Genomic DNA, 17,405 nt, shown 5'->3' on the forward strand with positions numbered 1-17,405 from the left:
TACATGGAGTCTATATACCTTGGAAAAGTCATTCACCAAAATGATGCCATATGGTAAAATTCAATGAGCGTTTGAATATATAACATAAAACAATATCTTTTGGTTGTTATTTTGTGTCCACTATGGTAGTTGTGTTCACAGGACTTGGGGTCAGGCCCAAAAGTTTACATGTGAATAGATCCACAACTTAAGATGTGAAACCCGGTTCTAAAGAAACAAATTGTTATTAACATAATTAACATAATTATGATAATAAGGTTTTACTAAAAATCATATTTTCAACTAATGATGTCTTAATGCTATGGTATCATCTCTCTATATATCAAAAAGAACATTCAAATATTATCAACTTTAGTCGTTTTAACCAATAACCTCTTCATACAATGGTATCATCTATCTGCTTATCAAAGAAAGCGTTCAAATATTATCAACTTTAGTTATATTATACTCGGTTCCTTGCCCGAGTCGTCGACCTCGTACGATGGTATCACCTCAGTCGATCGCAGGTCGAGAGTTGTCAACATAGGTGCGTGAATATATTTAATTATAAAAATACCATTTTATAATTACTAGGATGTAAAGAAGACACTATGACAAAGGTGTGATACAGAGACACATAAAAGAATAGATGCTTATTAATAGCAAAATCTTTACATAGCACAAGCCCCATTATCAAGAAGAAACTACAAAAGCATTGGAGAAGCTGGAATAACTGACAGGCTTAAATTTGATGTTTATTCTGAGACCATGACAATAGATTCATTAAAATTCCAGGCCTGCACAATGTCTCTTCTAACTGCTCGGCTGCGGACTAACCTTGGTGGCCCTGTCGGTTGAGGGGACACCTTTGACGATGATAAAAAGTTTATGTTTGCTAGTTGCTGGTGAAGGGTCAAGCAGTTGGTTATAACAGAACATCTTCCATCATTGTCTGAACTAGAAGTAGAGTAACTTCTCAATGAGTGAGATGGACTTTCAACGTTGTGGGTTGCCTCCAACAACTCTCAAACTTACCCAACTAATTGCTGTAGTATACATGCCAATATTCAACAGGAAACACAAAATTCATATTAGTACGGAAACGTGAGGCCTTTGAGACGATGACAGAATATAATATCCAGTACAATACAAAGGAGCTAGATTCATGAGTCCACATATTTGCAAGCCACGGCTACAAGATTACCAAAGACAAAATGGATATGATAAACAGGAGAACGAAGAATTAGTGACTGGCGGTAAGGGAGGAATTTGTTCTTGATTCAAACAATTAAGAACACTCGACACATGGTACTAGCAAAAGAAAATGTCCCAAAAATTAAAATCACTCTATAATTCAGTGGTCTCAGGTCAGTTAAAAGCTAAAAAGGTCAAGTTTGTTGCAAAAACCTTTAGCTATGGCCACCGTTGTTCACTACAGTAATATGCCAAATATAGAAACTAGATAGATACTTCTCTAACGTTATTTCAACATTCATATGATCCCCCCTCCCATATAACCAAGGTTGTAAAAATTGGAACTCGGTTTGGTTCCGAAAAAAAATGAGTACTCGGAATGAGTTATCGGATAACTAATCGTTTTTTTTTTAATTAATTATTTCTCTCATATATAGTTATAGCTTATAACTCGTGCCATGCACGGGCGGTTATAATATTTGCTATTTTATCGTATATATTTTAACTTAAACTAATATTATTGTGAGAATAAAATTATGATAGAATAATATGATTAAATAAATTTTTTATTTAAATGATGATAAATACTTAATAGTTAATTTCGTCAAATGGCAAATAAAAAATTAGGTCGAACATATATATTTTACTTAGAATGTTAAAATACCATTTTTTTCATGTTATAATTTAAGGAGATCTATAAAATCAGATGTAAATCAACCAATCAATCTTTTAATATTTCATTATTAATAATTAATAATATATTATGAAACATATTAAGTTAAAAAAGACACATCAAACCAAATACTGACCCCCATCATACTAACCTAAATGTTTTGGTTTAATAGATAATAAAACATATATTATAACATGTTATAAATTAAGGAGGTTCGTGGGTCGAATACCAACCGGCTCACCAAACTCGACTGACCTACCGACTAACTGAACTTTTCATATTTCAGATGTAACAGTATTATAGTATATTATAGATTTATAATATTACTTTTAAAATAAGTCCATTAGTGTATTTAAAAATAATTTTAATGTATTTTGGTTGAAAAATATCACAGGTTATTTATTAATAATTATATATAATAATATTATATTTTTTATATATGTAGCTCGTGTTAATTGTAGAGATCCGTTTTTTAGTTAGAAAATATAAAAAAGATAATGTGTTTTAGTTAAAAAGGTAATTACGATGTTTCTCAATGTTATTTTAAATGATGGAGTTTTTTTAGTTAGAAAATATAAAAAAAAAGATAACATATTTTAATTAAAAAAAATAATTAGTATATACAGAGGCCCGTATTTTGGCCCAAGTACCGACTGGCCAAATTTTCAATATCTGGGCTTTAATAGTATAATAATACAGATATGTAATATCTTTTTTATATGAATGTTGCATTTGCTATTTTTGGAAAATCGATTTTTAAGTTAGGATTCCGAAAAAGATAATGTGTTTTAGTTAAAAAAAGTAATTGCTATGTTGTCTAAAATTATTTTTTGAAAATTGAGTTTTTTTAGTTAGAACATATAAAAAAGATAATAGATTTAGTTAAAAAGATAATTGATTATATAAGTAGGCCCATAATTTAGCTCAAGTAACGACCGATCAAACTTTTAATGTTTCGGCTTTAATAGTATAGTAAACTAATATTATTGTGAGAATAAAATTATGATATATGTAGCCCATGTTAATCGTAGAAGATCCGTTTTTTTATGTTTTGATCTTATATTTGTTTTATATTTTGATTTGTTTATATTTTGTTTGAAGCCCACTAATTTTGTTTGGAGCCGGCTAATTATAAAAGTCCGTATAAAAACCCATGTACCAACCGATTAAATTTTTAATGTTTCGGCTTTGATAATATAGTATTTTTTAAGATTTGACTTAAGTTTTGATATAGTCAAATAAGTTTTATATTTGTTTTATGTTTTGATCGTATATTTGTTTTATGTTATGATTTGTTTATATTTTGTTTGAAGCCCACTAATATTGTTTAAAACCCGCTAATGATAAGAGTCTGTATAAAAGCCCGCGTAACCGACCAAACTTTTTATGTTTCGGCTTCAATAGTATAAAAGCGATTGTATATTTGTTTTATGTTTTGATTTGTTTATATTTTGTTTGAAGCCCACTAATTTTGTTTGAAGCCCGCTAATTATAAAAGTCCGTATAAAAGCCCGCGTACCGACCGACCAAATTTTTAATGTTTCGGCTTCAATAGTATAGTAAGTATAAAAGCGATTGTAGATTTGTTTTATGTTTTGATTTGTTTATTATTTTGTTTGAAGCCCATTAATTTTGTTTGAAACCCGCTAATTATAAAAGTCTGTATAAAAGCCTGTGTACCGACCGACCAAACTTTTAATGTTATGTTGTCTAAAATTATTTTTAGAAAATTGAGTTTTTTTAGTTAGAACATATAAAAAAGATAATAGATTTAGTTAAAAAGATAATTGATTATATAAGTAGGCCCATAATTTAGCTCAAGTAACGACTGATCAAACTTTTAATGTTTCGGCTTTAATAGTATAGTAAACTAATATTATTGTGAGAATAAAATTATGATATATGTAGCCCGTGTTAATCGTAGAAGATCCGTTTTTTTATGTTTTGATCTTATATTTGTTTTATATTTTGATTTGTTTATATTTTGTTTGAAGCCCACTAATTTTGTTTGGAGCCGGCTAATTATAAAAGTCCGTATAAAAACCCATGTACCAACCGATTAAATTTTTAATGTTTCGGCTTTGATAATATAGTATTTTTTAAGATTTGACTTAAGTTTTGGTATAGTCAAATAAGTTTTATATTTGTTTTATGTTTTGATCGTATATTTGTTTTATATTTTGATTTGTTTATATTTTGTTTGAAGCCCACTAATATTGTTTAAAACCCGCTAATGATAAGAGTCTGTATAAAAGCCCGCGTAACCGACCAAACTTTTTATGTTTCGGCTTCAATAGTATAAAAGCAATTGTATATTTGTTTTATGTTTTGATTTGTTTATATTTTGTTTGAAGCCCACTAATTTTGTTTGAAGCCCGCTAATTATAAAAGTCCGTATAAAAGCCCGCGTACCGACCGACCAAATTTTTAATGTTTCGGCTTCAATAGTATAGTAAGTATAAAAGCGATTGTAGATTTGTTTTATATTTTGATTTGTTTATTATTTTGTTTGAAACCCACTAATTTTGTTTGAAGCCCGCTAATTATAAAAATCCGTATAAAAGCCTGTGTACCGACCGACCAAACTTTTAATGTTTCGGCTTTAATAGTATAGTATAGATATACCGAGTAATAATAAAACTATCTAATAATATTAATATTTTAATAACTCACTTGAAATAATGAAGTTCAAATAAAAGTTACTTATTTGATAATTTTTGACATAATAATCATTCACAAATTTTAATAATAAAACACATATACTTTCTAATTAATGTCAATACTTTGCAAAAGAAGACCAAAACATATATAAATTCACGTTTAATCTCTTTTGAAATAATTTTCAAATAAAACAATAATAAACTGAGAAGTCAAACTCGGATTTGACCTCGAGTACTCGGAGTCAAACCGAGTTTTGACCGAATTTTTAATAAATCGATTTTGAACCCGATTACTCGGAACTCGGATTGGACGAGGGGTTAAAAACGAGTACTCGGCCGACTCGGCGATTTTTAGAACACTAATATAAAGTAATATTATTATAGAGTTTTAAGAAATATTTAATACAATTCATTTGTGAGTAAATCCTCAACTTTGGCACTGTTACATTTTAGCAGTGTTGTGAGTCTTGTGACACATACATCTTTTATATACTATTCATTCTACAAGCACAATTTTGTTACTTTGACATCTATAATTTGTTGGGTGGCACATCACATTCCTTAACTTGAAAGCTCTTCACTTTTTGCATCCTTATGTTTAAATTCTTGAAAGCATTTTGTATGGAAAATCATCAGACGGATGCAAACTACAGACAAGATTAGTCCTACACTGCAGAGAAATTGGTAAACAGTAACCAATAACCACTATCTACTCACTAAAATAAAGAAAAATATAATTCCAAAATCCTCTCTGAAAATTTACTCTTGATCCTATTCTGAGGCATCAGAATTTGACAAATCATATATACTCGATGCAACTAAAAAAATCAAATTAGATGGAGAAATAAAAACTCTCTCCTACAGTTCCAGGCGTCCAACCAAATCAGAAGTGCTATGTAACATGGAATTAATAATTATATGGCTTTATGAAGGTGATAAACCTAGAAATTTAGTCAACAAAGAAGGATAAAAATCATTCAACTGCCTTGCCTAAAGCTGCAAATTTAAAATGTTAAGAAATGGATCAAGTCACGAACAATAATATCTACAGAAAACCACCAAAAAAGAATACAAAAGGGTCAAAAGAAGAAATTTGTTGATTTGTCTGAGCAGGTCTTATATAATACTCCCTCTGTCCCCCTAACTTCTTTACGTTGGCACGCATTTTAAAACACCTATAAAATATAGTTTTATAAATTATTTTTAATTATTTAAAGTTTAAATTTTTATACAAAAAAAGAAAATTTTAAAAAGAAGTTATAAAAATATACTTTATAGGAGCCGTAAAATGCGTGATGAGCAGTGAAAAAAACCCGTAAAGAAATGAGGACGGAGAGAGTATCACAGAACGGAGCAGCAACTCTAGAACAGTAGAACCAAGTACTGACATCAATATTGAGTGACTAAATTTGAAATATGAACATTCATTTTAGGTTTACCTGTAATTCAGCCGATAGTAACCTCAAGTAAAAATAGATTAACAAATTTATACAGAAAAGAACATATTTATATAGTCATTAATCAATTTAAAATGACAAAAGTAGAATAAAATCTAAACTTTCCTAAAGATGTTTGTCTTCACATGCAATTGCCCAGTTAGCACTATTTGCACTGATTTAATAGTTCTCTTTTTTGCACTAATTTAATAAACTACTCTTTATAAAGGGATTGGTTCATTATAATGTAGCTAGGAATTTATATAGTTACTGATGTTACATAAATTCCAAGCCCAAAGATATAACACAAAGCCCATAAAAAAAAGACGCAAAGAAAACAATAAAACTAAACGAGACAGGGTCAGGCACGGGACCGGACACGTGGCACATGTAGAATTCTACGGCAGACCCATACTCCCTCTGTCCCCGCCAATTCTTTACGTTTGGTTTGGGCACGGAGGTTAAGAAATATGTACTCTATAAAATAGTGGAAAAGAGGAAGAAAAGTGGGTGAAGTGGTGTGACCCGTCAATTTTTAATGAATAAAAGAGAGATTGTGGAGTAAAAGTAGTGTGAAAAGGGAGGAAAAATTGGGAAGTGGTGGGACCCATTGACTAGAGATGTTCAAAAAATCTGAAATCCGAAATCCGATCCGATCTGATCTGGAAAAAAATCTGAAAAACCCGATCCGAAAAAAACCCGGTCTGGCCCGGCCCGGTCCGAGGGCCTAAAACAGGCCTAGTATTTTCAAAAAAATCCGGATAAAATCCGGATTTTTGAAAAATCCGGGCTTTTTATAACTAAACCAGGCCTAGTATTTTTGGAAAAGCCCGGCCCGGTCCGGCCCAATTTTTAAAAAAACCCGGCCCGATCTGGTTATAAAAAAATCCGGATTTTTTTGGCCCGGTCTGGATCTGGCCCGAACAGATCTTTTGTGCATCTCTACCATTGACTATTTTTGGTAAGTTTTTGGAATGTAAAAAATTAGATGGGACATCCCAAAAAAGAAACTGTAAAGAACCTGGTGGGACGGAGGGAGTATAATATATATTACGAAAGCGGCTCTAACACCTGACAGACACAGAATAAGATATTGGGGGTGTTTGGCATTGAGAAGCAGAGCTTCTTTTCCATGAAAAAGCAACTTCTACATTTTGATGACTGTTTGGGTAAAAAAGTAATGCCAACTTTTCTTGAGCTTTTGCAGAAGAATTGAGAAGTTAGGAAGTCTAACTTCTCTTCCCCGGCTTTCAGCTTCTTTTTTTTTAACTCGTATGTAAAACAAAAACTTACCTACTTGCATGTAAAACAAAACTCACCTATCTTTTCGTTAGTAATTTATTTTTTAATATGTACTTTTAATAATGATTTTTATATTAATAATAGTTTGATATTTTTAAATAGAAAAAAAAATTATGTTTAAAATTATCAAATCTACCATTTATTATAAGTCAAGTTATCCAAACACCTAAATACTTAAAATTCACCGCATCCAAACACCTCTAATCCGAACAAACTTCTCACTCCTCTTCCACTTTTTTACTTTTAAGTAGAAGTCACTTCTTTTAAACTTAGCCAAACGGCCCCATTGTTTTCACCGACTCATGTTACAGCCATTCTTCCAGACAGCATTATTCATATTGGGTCCAGCATCTTGCTTCCCGAACCCGGGTCAACTTACGATCAAATATCATTGGTTCGGCACAACCCCAAATCCTAGTTATAAACCCCTTCAACTAGGGGTGAACACGGGTTGGGTCGGTCGGATTAGAGCCGATAAAACAACCCAACCCAATTAGTTCGGTTTTTAAAAATCCAACCCGTTAATCCAAAAATATATGTCTAACCCAACCCTACCCTTTATATATTGGGTTGGGTTGGTTCGGGTCGGTTTGATCGGTTTGGAATTTTTATATTATGATGTCAAAAAAATTAAGGACTATACTTGTGAAAAGTATTAAACAATTAATTGTTTTGTTTGAGACATGATAATATATAAATTTATATTTTTATAAATAGAAATAAAAATAGATATTCCTTCTGTTTCAATTTACATGTCCACTTCTAAGAAAAAAATTTGTTTCAAATTAGTTGTACACTTCGATTTTCATATTTCCAAAATCAACTCTACTTCACATATCTCTTATCTATATTTCCTATATCAATCTCATTGCACATATTATGGGCATAATGAGTCCCCAAAGTAATAAAATATTTATATATTATGAATATATGGATGCACTTAATATTAGGGAGCTTGATGTTTAAAAAAAGCACTCTGCTAGCTTGATGTCATTGACACTTCCAGAACATAACTAACAAGTTTACTAAAAGAAGCTAGCACGAATTAGACAAATACTCCTTCCATCCCTCTCATTTCTTTACACTTTCCTTTTTGTGATGTCCTATCCGATTCTTTACATTTCAAAACTTACCCAAAATAGGCAACGGGTCCCACCACTTCTTCACTTTTATTTCCTTTTCACACTACTTTTACTCCACTATCTTTTTTTATACATTAAAAATCAATGGGTCCCATCACTTCACCCACTTTTCTTTCTCTTTTCCACTACTTTATACATATTTCTTAACCTCCGTGCCCAACCCAAACGATAAGAAATGGGAGGGACGGAGGGAGTATTACTTAACAAAACAGATTATAATATCGAAATACAATCAAATAATAGTGCACAAAAAAATTTGCATTATTCAAACATAAAAATGATGTGAGGAAAACTAATTTATTTGTTTTGTATATAAACGGGTTGGGTTGGGTTGGTTAAGGGTTATAATATGTTAAACCCTAACCCAACCCAATTTATTCGGGTTTTTTGAAAATGAATCCATTTAACTATCGGTTTTGGACGGTTCGGTTTAATCGGTTCAAAAGAGGGTTGGTTTGGGTCGGGTTTCGCGGGTTGGGTCGGTTATGTTCACCCCTACCAACCATCACTGCTTCCTGATTCTTGATTTCCTCCTGATCAACTGTGGTGTTAGATCATGGGATTTTGCTGATTACCTTTCAACTTTCTCCCGATTCATCTAGGGTTTTGATATGAAGAGGTAAAATTGAAGAAGGTAAATGTAAAAAGCGGCCGTTTGCCCTTTCGTTAATCTTTTTTTATTTCTCAGTTTTAAAAAAAATAATTATTAAAATGTAAAAATCTAGAAATTCACAGAACTTGAAAGGAGGCTTGTGAGACATGCCATGTCACCCCTTCCAAGAACCTCCTTTATATACTATAAGATATAAGATTATTCGTAATTGATTTATCTTGAATATATATCCTATCAAGTTGATAAGAGATATGTACGTAGATAAACAGAATTAGGATCGAACCTGGTTAAGTGTTTCGTATCTTCTTCACTTTACTTCAACTTATATTAAACCACATTGCATTTATAATAATTTGTGGTGCTACAACTTCTTCTTCACTTTGCTTCAACTTATATTATATCAAATTGCATTGTATTTATAATAATTTGTGATAATACACTATATGATTGAAAACTGTAAGACATTTTCTGGACAGAATACACTAATATGATGATAGTAATTTAAATTGTCTCAAGCTAAGGAGAAGCCAGAGCGGTGGTTCTTATATTAATAGATGAAACATCAGCAAAAACATTGTTGGGTAGAATAGACTAATATAATGATAGTAATTTAAATTGTCTCGAGCTAAGGAGAAGCCAGAACGGTGGTTTTTATATTCCCAAATAGACGAAATATCAGCAAAAACATTGTTGCTCCATAATATAGCATCCTCCTAAGTCCTAATGTAATGTATGTCTACACTCGATGACTAGTATAGGTTATATACTACCCTAACGATGCATTTCCAAACATTGTTGCTCCATAATTATGCTTCTGTAAACTTATTGCCTGTAATTACAGATCAAATTTCAAGAAACCGAATCATATAATAGTAGGCCGGGGCATTGCAAATTTCTACTTAAAATATGCTGCAATTAATCTGTAATCCATAAAGGCAAGTGAAGATCTATTTATAAACATTTATGACACAAAACTACCCCAAACCGAGCAAAGATTTCAAGCATACAACTGTAAGTCTAGGCTATTAAGGACATGTAGTATTCACTAAAATTGTAAGCACACCTAGGCTTCAGCTTACAAACATCTGACAGCTATAGGAGCTTTTACTGCTGTCAGTAAATAATAGACTATAGATTGGTTAAACGCTTCTCTTCTTCATCAAGTCTTTTTAACCATCTGAATCCGAGATCACATTTTGCTTTAGCAGCAATTTCAAATTGTTCTCTTGCCATCTCAAGTGCATTTTTTTTAGAGTTCTCTGCATTTTTCCTTGATGTTCTAGTAGATGAGTCCTTCCTCACAGTAAATTTGGTTAGACACTCTGGAACTTGAAAACCTGTAGAAAGAGACACGACCTAGCATGCTTTATAACAATTTCGACTGAAGTAAAATACACTTGCAAGGCAGAAAAGTGGAACAAAAAATAAATTATATAATACAAATTTCAGATTCTCATGAGATAAAGTGACAAGTCACGCTATCCATCTTGGATTTCAAAGTAACATATAAATCTTATTATAACAAGCATGAACCACCATAGTTTGAAATACAACACTAGAATTTAAAAATTATATAACAAGTGTATAGTTGTCATTCTCCACATGTAGTGTAATTTGATCTGATAACAAAGCTAGTAAAAACAAATACTATGAAGTTTATTATCTAATAGTTTCAATAACTTTATAATTATTACATCCTTTAATAGTATAATAATAATATTTTACAAACGATCCTAGTCTGATCAAAATTAGATTATGTTTAAACGTAAAACTATTACTCCCTTCGTCCCAATGAATAATATACATTGGGATTGGACACGGAGACCAAGAAAAAGGGTAAGAAATGAGTAAAGTTAGATGAAAAGTGGCGGGACCCATTTATTTTTAATAATAGATTTGAGATAGTGGAGGAAAGTAGTGGGTGTAATAGTGTTTTTATTATTATAGAATGGAGATAGTGGAAGAATGTAGTGGGTGTAATAGTGTTTTATATTGTAAAAAATTGCTATTTTGGGAATGTATAGAAATGATGGGACATCCCAAAAAGGAAACTGTATAGAATTGACTGGGACGGAGGGAGTACAATATTGTACCAAATAACACAATTCTAACTTTCTTTTAATATATAAATAATTGTATCTAAATTTTAAAGCAACTAGTTGTGCTAAGAACAAAATGTATACTTGTATAGTATGGTAAAAAGTATAATTAAATTATATTGCTATTTTATATTTCATCTTGGTTTGCATAATCAATAAGACTAAATTATTATTTTTGCAACATAGTGTTATAAATAAACACAAGTAAAACACAGGGTTTTAATAGCTACACTTTCAAAAAACTTATAGTAAAAAAGGTATACAGTATTAGCCTAAAATTACAATATACTATACATTTTCTCCTCAGGAGATAGATATTAGCTGAAATGATGGGTAGACACTATACACAATGAATAGTTAAAGGACAAGTACATATTTCTCCACTAAGTAAAGGAAAGAAACTTAAAGAGGATCCACATGTAGTAATGCTAAAACATATAAAAGCTGACCTCTAAGAAGAAGGGATCCATATGCTATAGCAGCCCCAGCATGCCCCTGCATTTTGGCACAAAAGTTGATATGTGTAAAAGTTGGTCAAATAACCGAGTGAGTCTGATTTGCAAGATCGAGTTCCATGTATAGAAGTTCAAGCATACAACTTAGGTAGCTTAGAATTAGCTCTATTTCAATACAAAATAAATGCAGAGGTCAAAGATACTGGAACTCGGTAGTGAGTCTAGTGACCCTTAACTTTAGCAAGCCATTTAGGCAAACAGTTTTAATACATATTTGAAGCCCATCCAGCACAAGATTGACAAAAAGAATCACTGCTGGTACCTTTTGTGATGCTCTGTGAAAACACCATATTGCTGACGAAATATCTTTTCTCACACAATCCCCCGTCAGATATACAGCTCCCAGCATGTAAAGTGCAGCTGGATGTAACTAGAATATAATAAGTTTCATTAGGGTTACATCTATGGAGAGTCGAGACTAACTCGTGAGGTGGTGAATCGTTGGTTTAACACACCTGGTCAACTGCCATCTCTAGATATTGGAAGGCTTGCTGATCAGCTTGAACATAGTCATTCTATTCAAAAACCACCAAGAGGATACTAGATTTAGATAAACTCTACTGAAAAGGTGAGAGATTAATCCTAGAAGAATATTTTATAACATTGCGCAACAAGAGAAAATCCAAACGTTTAAACCAGATTTTAGAGCATCAATCTAATGAGAACATAATTTTTACTGCAGACCAAGAAGAAAAACAAAAATACCAAGAGCATGAAGCCATCGACTCTGACAGCTGTCAGACTGCTTCAAATAAATTATAATTGACAGTTGATGGGCCACGAAATATCATACGAAGAATTAACTAAGACACTAACAGGTCTCCAATCACTAATCACTTTCACCATATTTTCACAATAAAAAGTAAAGAACTTGAGGAATCTGACCTCAACTCTTAAGCGGCAAGCCAGTTCATACTGTGCATCTGCATCACCCATGTCTGCGGCTTCTACTAATAACGCAGCCCCTCTAATAAGACAAAAAAGTCAAGAAGTTTTAGACTTAGAGCGTAAGCAACATATGAATAAATGAACAGTAATAAAGGGTATGGTGAACAACATGTGACCATGTGGATAGAAATATAATTAGTATTCAAGAAACTTCGAACACTTAGTCATTCTCTACCTAGTTCAAATAATCTAGACCGGGGAGGCAGTACAACCCAAAACTTTAGTGATCTAACGAAATGTGAACGGCATAACATGCCGTGAAACTGATACTATCAGAATTCATAAGATGAAAGGAAAAAAAAGATTTCATACACTGCTTTGCATGCCCCTGGGACATGGTACTTCAAATGCAGCTTGGAAAGCCAAAATCTTGCATGTGTATTAGAGTTGTCAGTCTCCAGAGCCAATTCAAAGTTTTCCTTTGCTGTCTAACATATAATTGAACCAAATGCAACTGTAAGCAACCAATGTCAAACAATTTTTTTTTTATTCAAATGAAAAAGAATACAGAGGAAGACAAAGAATGTTTCTCCCGGACGGGAAGTCCAATTTTATTTAGCTAGAAACCAGGGTTGAAATAAAACAAATAACTCAATGGAAGCTGCAGCTCAAATATTCATTGATTTACAACCAAAAGAGACTTTACAAAAATGAATTGTAACAGAGAAAGAAACAAATACTTTATTTCTCATTAGCAAAGAAGAAAGTACTCCATTTTAAAATGGCTTCAGATCTTGTTACTAAGAACGTTAATAAAAAATTTAACAAACATAATGAATTTCACACAGTTGATGTACTTGCCAGGAATTATATATATGACAACATAAACAACCTAGAATGATAAATCAAGACACATTGAAATTTTGGTAAACATTACCCTAAGTAGAGGAATGAGACGTTTATCATTAAGTTCACAATAATCAATCACTCTATCAACTTCCTTCAAGGCACTCCAACCATTAGCGATGAGCTCCATTGCCTTTTTATTTCTGGTGTGCATCCCTCTCTGCGACAAAATCATAGAAATTAACAAATAAACGAACATAACTACATAGGCGGCGAAGATAAAAAAAAGTACCTGGCAATTAAGTTGAGCAAGATGAATGCTGCGTTTAGCAGTAGCATTAATTAACGACCGCATCATCTTTTCGGCTATAAATTTCGAGATTTGAATCAAGCACAACAATCTTTCAGAGTCTGTAAAAAAAGACACTGTTTAGCAAATAATCTCGTTAAATAAAAAATTTCAATTTCTTCCGGTCCAACTTTACTAATTGAATAATCACGATAAATGAGTAAATTTTTCGATAACTCACGACACCATTTGATTTGTAACTGTTTCTAATTCTTGGGTTATAATCTAGTTTTTGAGTTTACAATTTACACAACTTGCAATTAAGTGAATCAGATAAGCAACCAGAGCCCCAAATTAGAAATCCAAGCTACAAGCAAAATGACAAGCCAAGAAAAAGAGAAGCAGCTTAACAAATCACAAGAGGATAGATTGCCTGCATACGCCGCCGGAGTTGTGTAGCGCCGTCGGCATACTATTCACAAAACACGGGACTGAAAATTAAGGGATCCCAAAATACAATCCGGCCAAGTAGGCTTATTTCTTCGGGAAAATTAGATTTTTTTGCCACTCAACTTATTATTTATTTAGAAACCTACCACTAAACTATTTAGAATTGTAACTGTTTCTAATTCTTGGGTTATAATCTAGTTTTTGAGTTTACAATTTACACAACTTGCAATTAAGTGAATCAGATAAGCAACCAGAGCCCCAAATTAGAAATCCAAGCTACAAGCAAAATGACAAGCCAAGAAAAAGAGAAGCAGCTTAACAAATCACAAGAGGATAGATTACCTGCATACGCCGCCGGAGTTGTGTAGCGCCGTCGGCATACTATTCACAAAACACGGGACTGAAAATTAAGGGATCCCAAAATACAATCCGGCCAAGTAGGCTTATTTCTTCGGGAAAATTAGATTTTTTTGCCACTCAACTTATTATTTATTTAGAAACCTACCACTAAACTATGATTTTTTTTCTTTTTTGTCATTAATGTTAGGTTCGGATTTTATTTGATCACTAACGTTAGGTTCGGATTTGATTATCAACACTATGTTATTCTTTTTAGCATTATTAAAATATAGTGTTAGTATGCAATATTATGGTGATTTGATATGTGTCTATATCTTTATATGTAGTACTCCATATGTGTCCTAGGTACTCTATATCTTTATATGTAGTACTCCATTTATTTGTTTTGTATATAAACGGGTTGGGTTGGGTTGGTTAAGGGTTATAATATGTTAAACCCTAACCCAACCCAATTTATTCGGGTTTTTTGAAAATGAATCCATTTAACTATCGGTTTTGGACGGTTCGGTTTAATCGGTTCAAAAGAGGGTTGGTTTGGGTCGGGTTTCGCGGGTTGGGTCGGTTATGTTCACCCCTACCTTCAACTACTTCACTAGGCCTATGTAAAGGCCAAAGGGTGGAGTTAAACCGAAGGTCCAGAACCAATGACATCATGCCTCCAAAAAGTTAACCTTGTTATCAGAGGCAATGCACTGGACCTGGTGCGAATGGTGCTTAGGAAGACCTTTGAAAGGTTAGTTTCTGTCTGGCCATGGTTTGACAGAGGGCCGGGTTCAGCACCTGGCGGGTGTCAGCGCTAGTTCAGTCTGCAGTAAGCAATACGTGTGTTGGGCTGTACCTTGTGTCCAGATATGTTCCTCATATTGCTTTAATTGATTTAGTGGGGAATTTAATAGGTTTTGACGTTTTGCGCTGTTACATGTCTGGGGTTGGATATTCGATATACTACCATTTATAGAATTCAGGTTGCCTTCAAGGTTAAAACATATAATTCACAGGATTATATGATACAGACATAATAAAACTGGAGCTTTCTAAGCTGACACAAGCTGGTTTTTTAAAAGCAAAAACAAGAGTAAACAACACTCTCTTAGTCTCTTACCCAAACACGAATGAGAAGTTACAATGTACCCAACTTAACATCCAAACACCACAAAAATATACCAGTAACAGCTGTACTTATACACAAAACTATGGTTGGACTTGGACTACACTAAACCAAGGAGAATGAAGACCGAGGTCATTTTTACGGATTCTATTACCGTCAACCCTAGCTTACCAATAGGTCCATGGCACCCAAAATCTAAGCAGTGGCAACTCATTTCAAATTACTCAATAAACACTCCAATTGCTTGCATCTATAACAAAAATCACTGCTAAAACTAAACATTCTGTGCCAAATAAAGCACAAAATCATCACAGAAAACAATAATAATCCAAAAAGTTAAAATCTTGAGCAACAAGAGCCTACCCAAGAAGGATCTGACTCTAAAAAGGCCACAACCATATAAATTCCACCATAACAACTTACTACTTAAGTCAAAAAACATCAACAATACACTAATTAAACAAAAGGTATCAAAAAGATCAAATGGGAATAACTAAAAAACAAAAAGTTTCAATCTTTAGATCCAAGAAACATAACTGACCTTGTTGCTTTTGTCTTTATGTATGTATGTGATGTATTGATAATGTACTTGCTTTGATTCTTTGAAGCTGAAGACTTAGGAGACAGTAAAGGAGGGATCTTTATTATCAGAAGATGAAGATTCTGTTTAGATATGTGTTGTGTATACATGTGACCTGGAAAGAGAGAGGATGAAACATGAAATGTACTTCGTTTATGTTAGTACAAGCATAAGAGGCTGTATTGGATCCGGATTTTAAAGCATTTTTTTGCATTCATGAAATCCGAGGGTATTCGATTGAGATTGTTTGAAATCCATTAAAATCTCAAGGTATTCAATTAGGATTTTAAATTATGCTACAAAATCTGGTGGTATTCAATTGAGATTTCAATTGAGATTTTTCATTTTGTTTTAAAATCCGATGGTATTCAATTGGGATTGTTTAAAATCCATTAAAATCTGATGATATTCAAATGCTCATGGATTATTTTTTTACATTTCATAAAATGATGGATTTTGTGGCATTCTTCGGTATATTTTAAGTTTTTTGAAATCCCACCAAAATCAGTGGGATTTTGAAGCATTGTACCTAAATCTTATCAACTCTGCGATATTTGATCAAGAATCCACACAAAATCAAAATCCCATACAATCTATTAAAATCCATAGACTAAAAACAATCTATTAAAATCTCAATCGAATACACCTCGGTACCAACTAGCTTCTCTAGACTTGCATCGAGCACAGTTTTCAAGTCAATGTAAAAAGTCAACATAATTTGAAGTAAAATAATTCTGTCCTAAAATAAGTACTACTCCCTCTGTTTTTTAATATACAACGTTTGACTTTTTGACACAAACTTTTAAGTACTTTGACCGGATAGTAAAAAGTATTATTTTTGAATTTTTTTTTTGAATAAAAAAAAGCAATCAAAATTTTAATTCACAAAAAAAATCAAATAAAAAGAATGATTTTTACTACCCGGTCAACCCACCTAAAGATACGTGTCCAAGTCAAAAGTGTCATATAAAAAAAACAGAGGGAGTATGTATTTTTATGTTTTAAAAAAAATTCTATATTGCCAGTTTGATCAAGCATTTTATAATTTTCCGGACTGTTTGCTTCAATTACATACTCTCTCGGTCTTATATTTTTTGGTTGATTTGATTTGTGTACATGAATTAAGAAAATTTCAAATGCCTTGTTATCTTAATTAATAATGTCTTTTCTTCATAATTTTTTTTCACAATCTTTCCTTCATAATTTATTACTATTAGTTTTCTGAAACTTTGACTCTGAGAAAAAATAAGTGATTAATGATGTGTTGATAA

At 32.3% G+C, this 17,405-nt stretch overlaps 2 protein-coding genes across 4 annotated transcripts; both read right to left on the reverse strand.

Moving 5' to 3' along the window:
- Positions 1-539: 539 nt before the first annotated feature.
- LOC108225652 (uncharacterized) lies at positions 540-1,988 on the reverse strand. Its single transcript, XM_064079559.1, has 2 exons — positions 1,983-1,988; positions 540-1,001 (listed from the first exon to the last, which is right to left on the reverse strand). Exons 1-2 carry the CDS (start codon positions 1,986-1,988, stop codon positions 735-737), a joined length of 273 nt encoding a protein of 90 aa, XP_063935629.1. The 3' UTR covers positions 540-734.
- Positions 1,989-9,891: 7,903 nt separating this feature from the next.
- Positions 9,892-16,298, reverse strand: LOC108224460 (uncharacterized). 3 transcript variants are annotated; one of them, XM_017399094.2, is made up of 9 exons: positions 16,096-16,298; positions 13,640-13,758; positions 13,439-13,567; positions 12,874-12,989; positions 12,499-12,580; positions 12,069-12,128; positions 11,876-11,983; positions 11,548-11,593; positions 9,892-10,336 (listed from the first exon to the last, which is right to left on the reverse strand). In XM_017399094.2, the coding sequence occupies exons 2-9, from the start codon at positions 13,703-13,705 to the stop codon at positions 10,128-10,130; spliced, it is 816 nt and encodes a 271-aa protein (XP_017254583.1). In that variant the 5' UTR covers positions 13,706-13,758; positions 16,096-16,298; the 3' UTR covers positions 9,892-10,127. The 3 variants fall into 3 exon arrangements, with proteins under 3 accessions (XP_017254583.1, XP_063936045.1, XP_017254584.1); XM_064079975.1 differs by lacking the exon at positions 16,096-16,298 and adding an exon at positions 14,429-14,467; XM_017399095.2 differs by lacking the exon at positions 16,096-16,298 and adding an exon at positions 14,070-14,330.
- Between the last annotated feature and the right edge of the window lie 1,107 nt (positions 16,299-17,405).

Source organism: Daucus carota, chromosome 6 (assembly GCF_001625215.2).
Source record: "Daucus carota subsp. sativus chromosome 6, DH1 v3.0, whole genome shotgun sequence".
In the NCBI taxonomy this organism is placed as follows: domain Eukaryota; kingdom Viridiplantae; phylum Streptophyta; class Magnoliopsida; order Apiales; family Apiaceae; genus Daucus; species Daucus carota.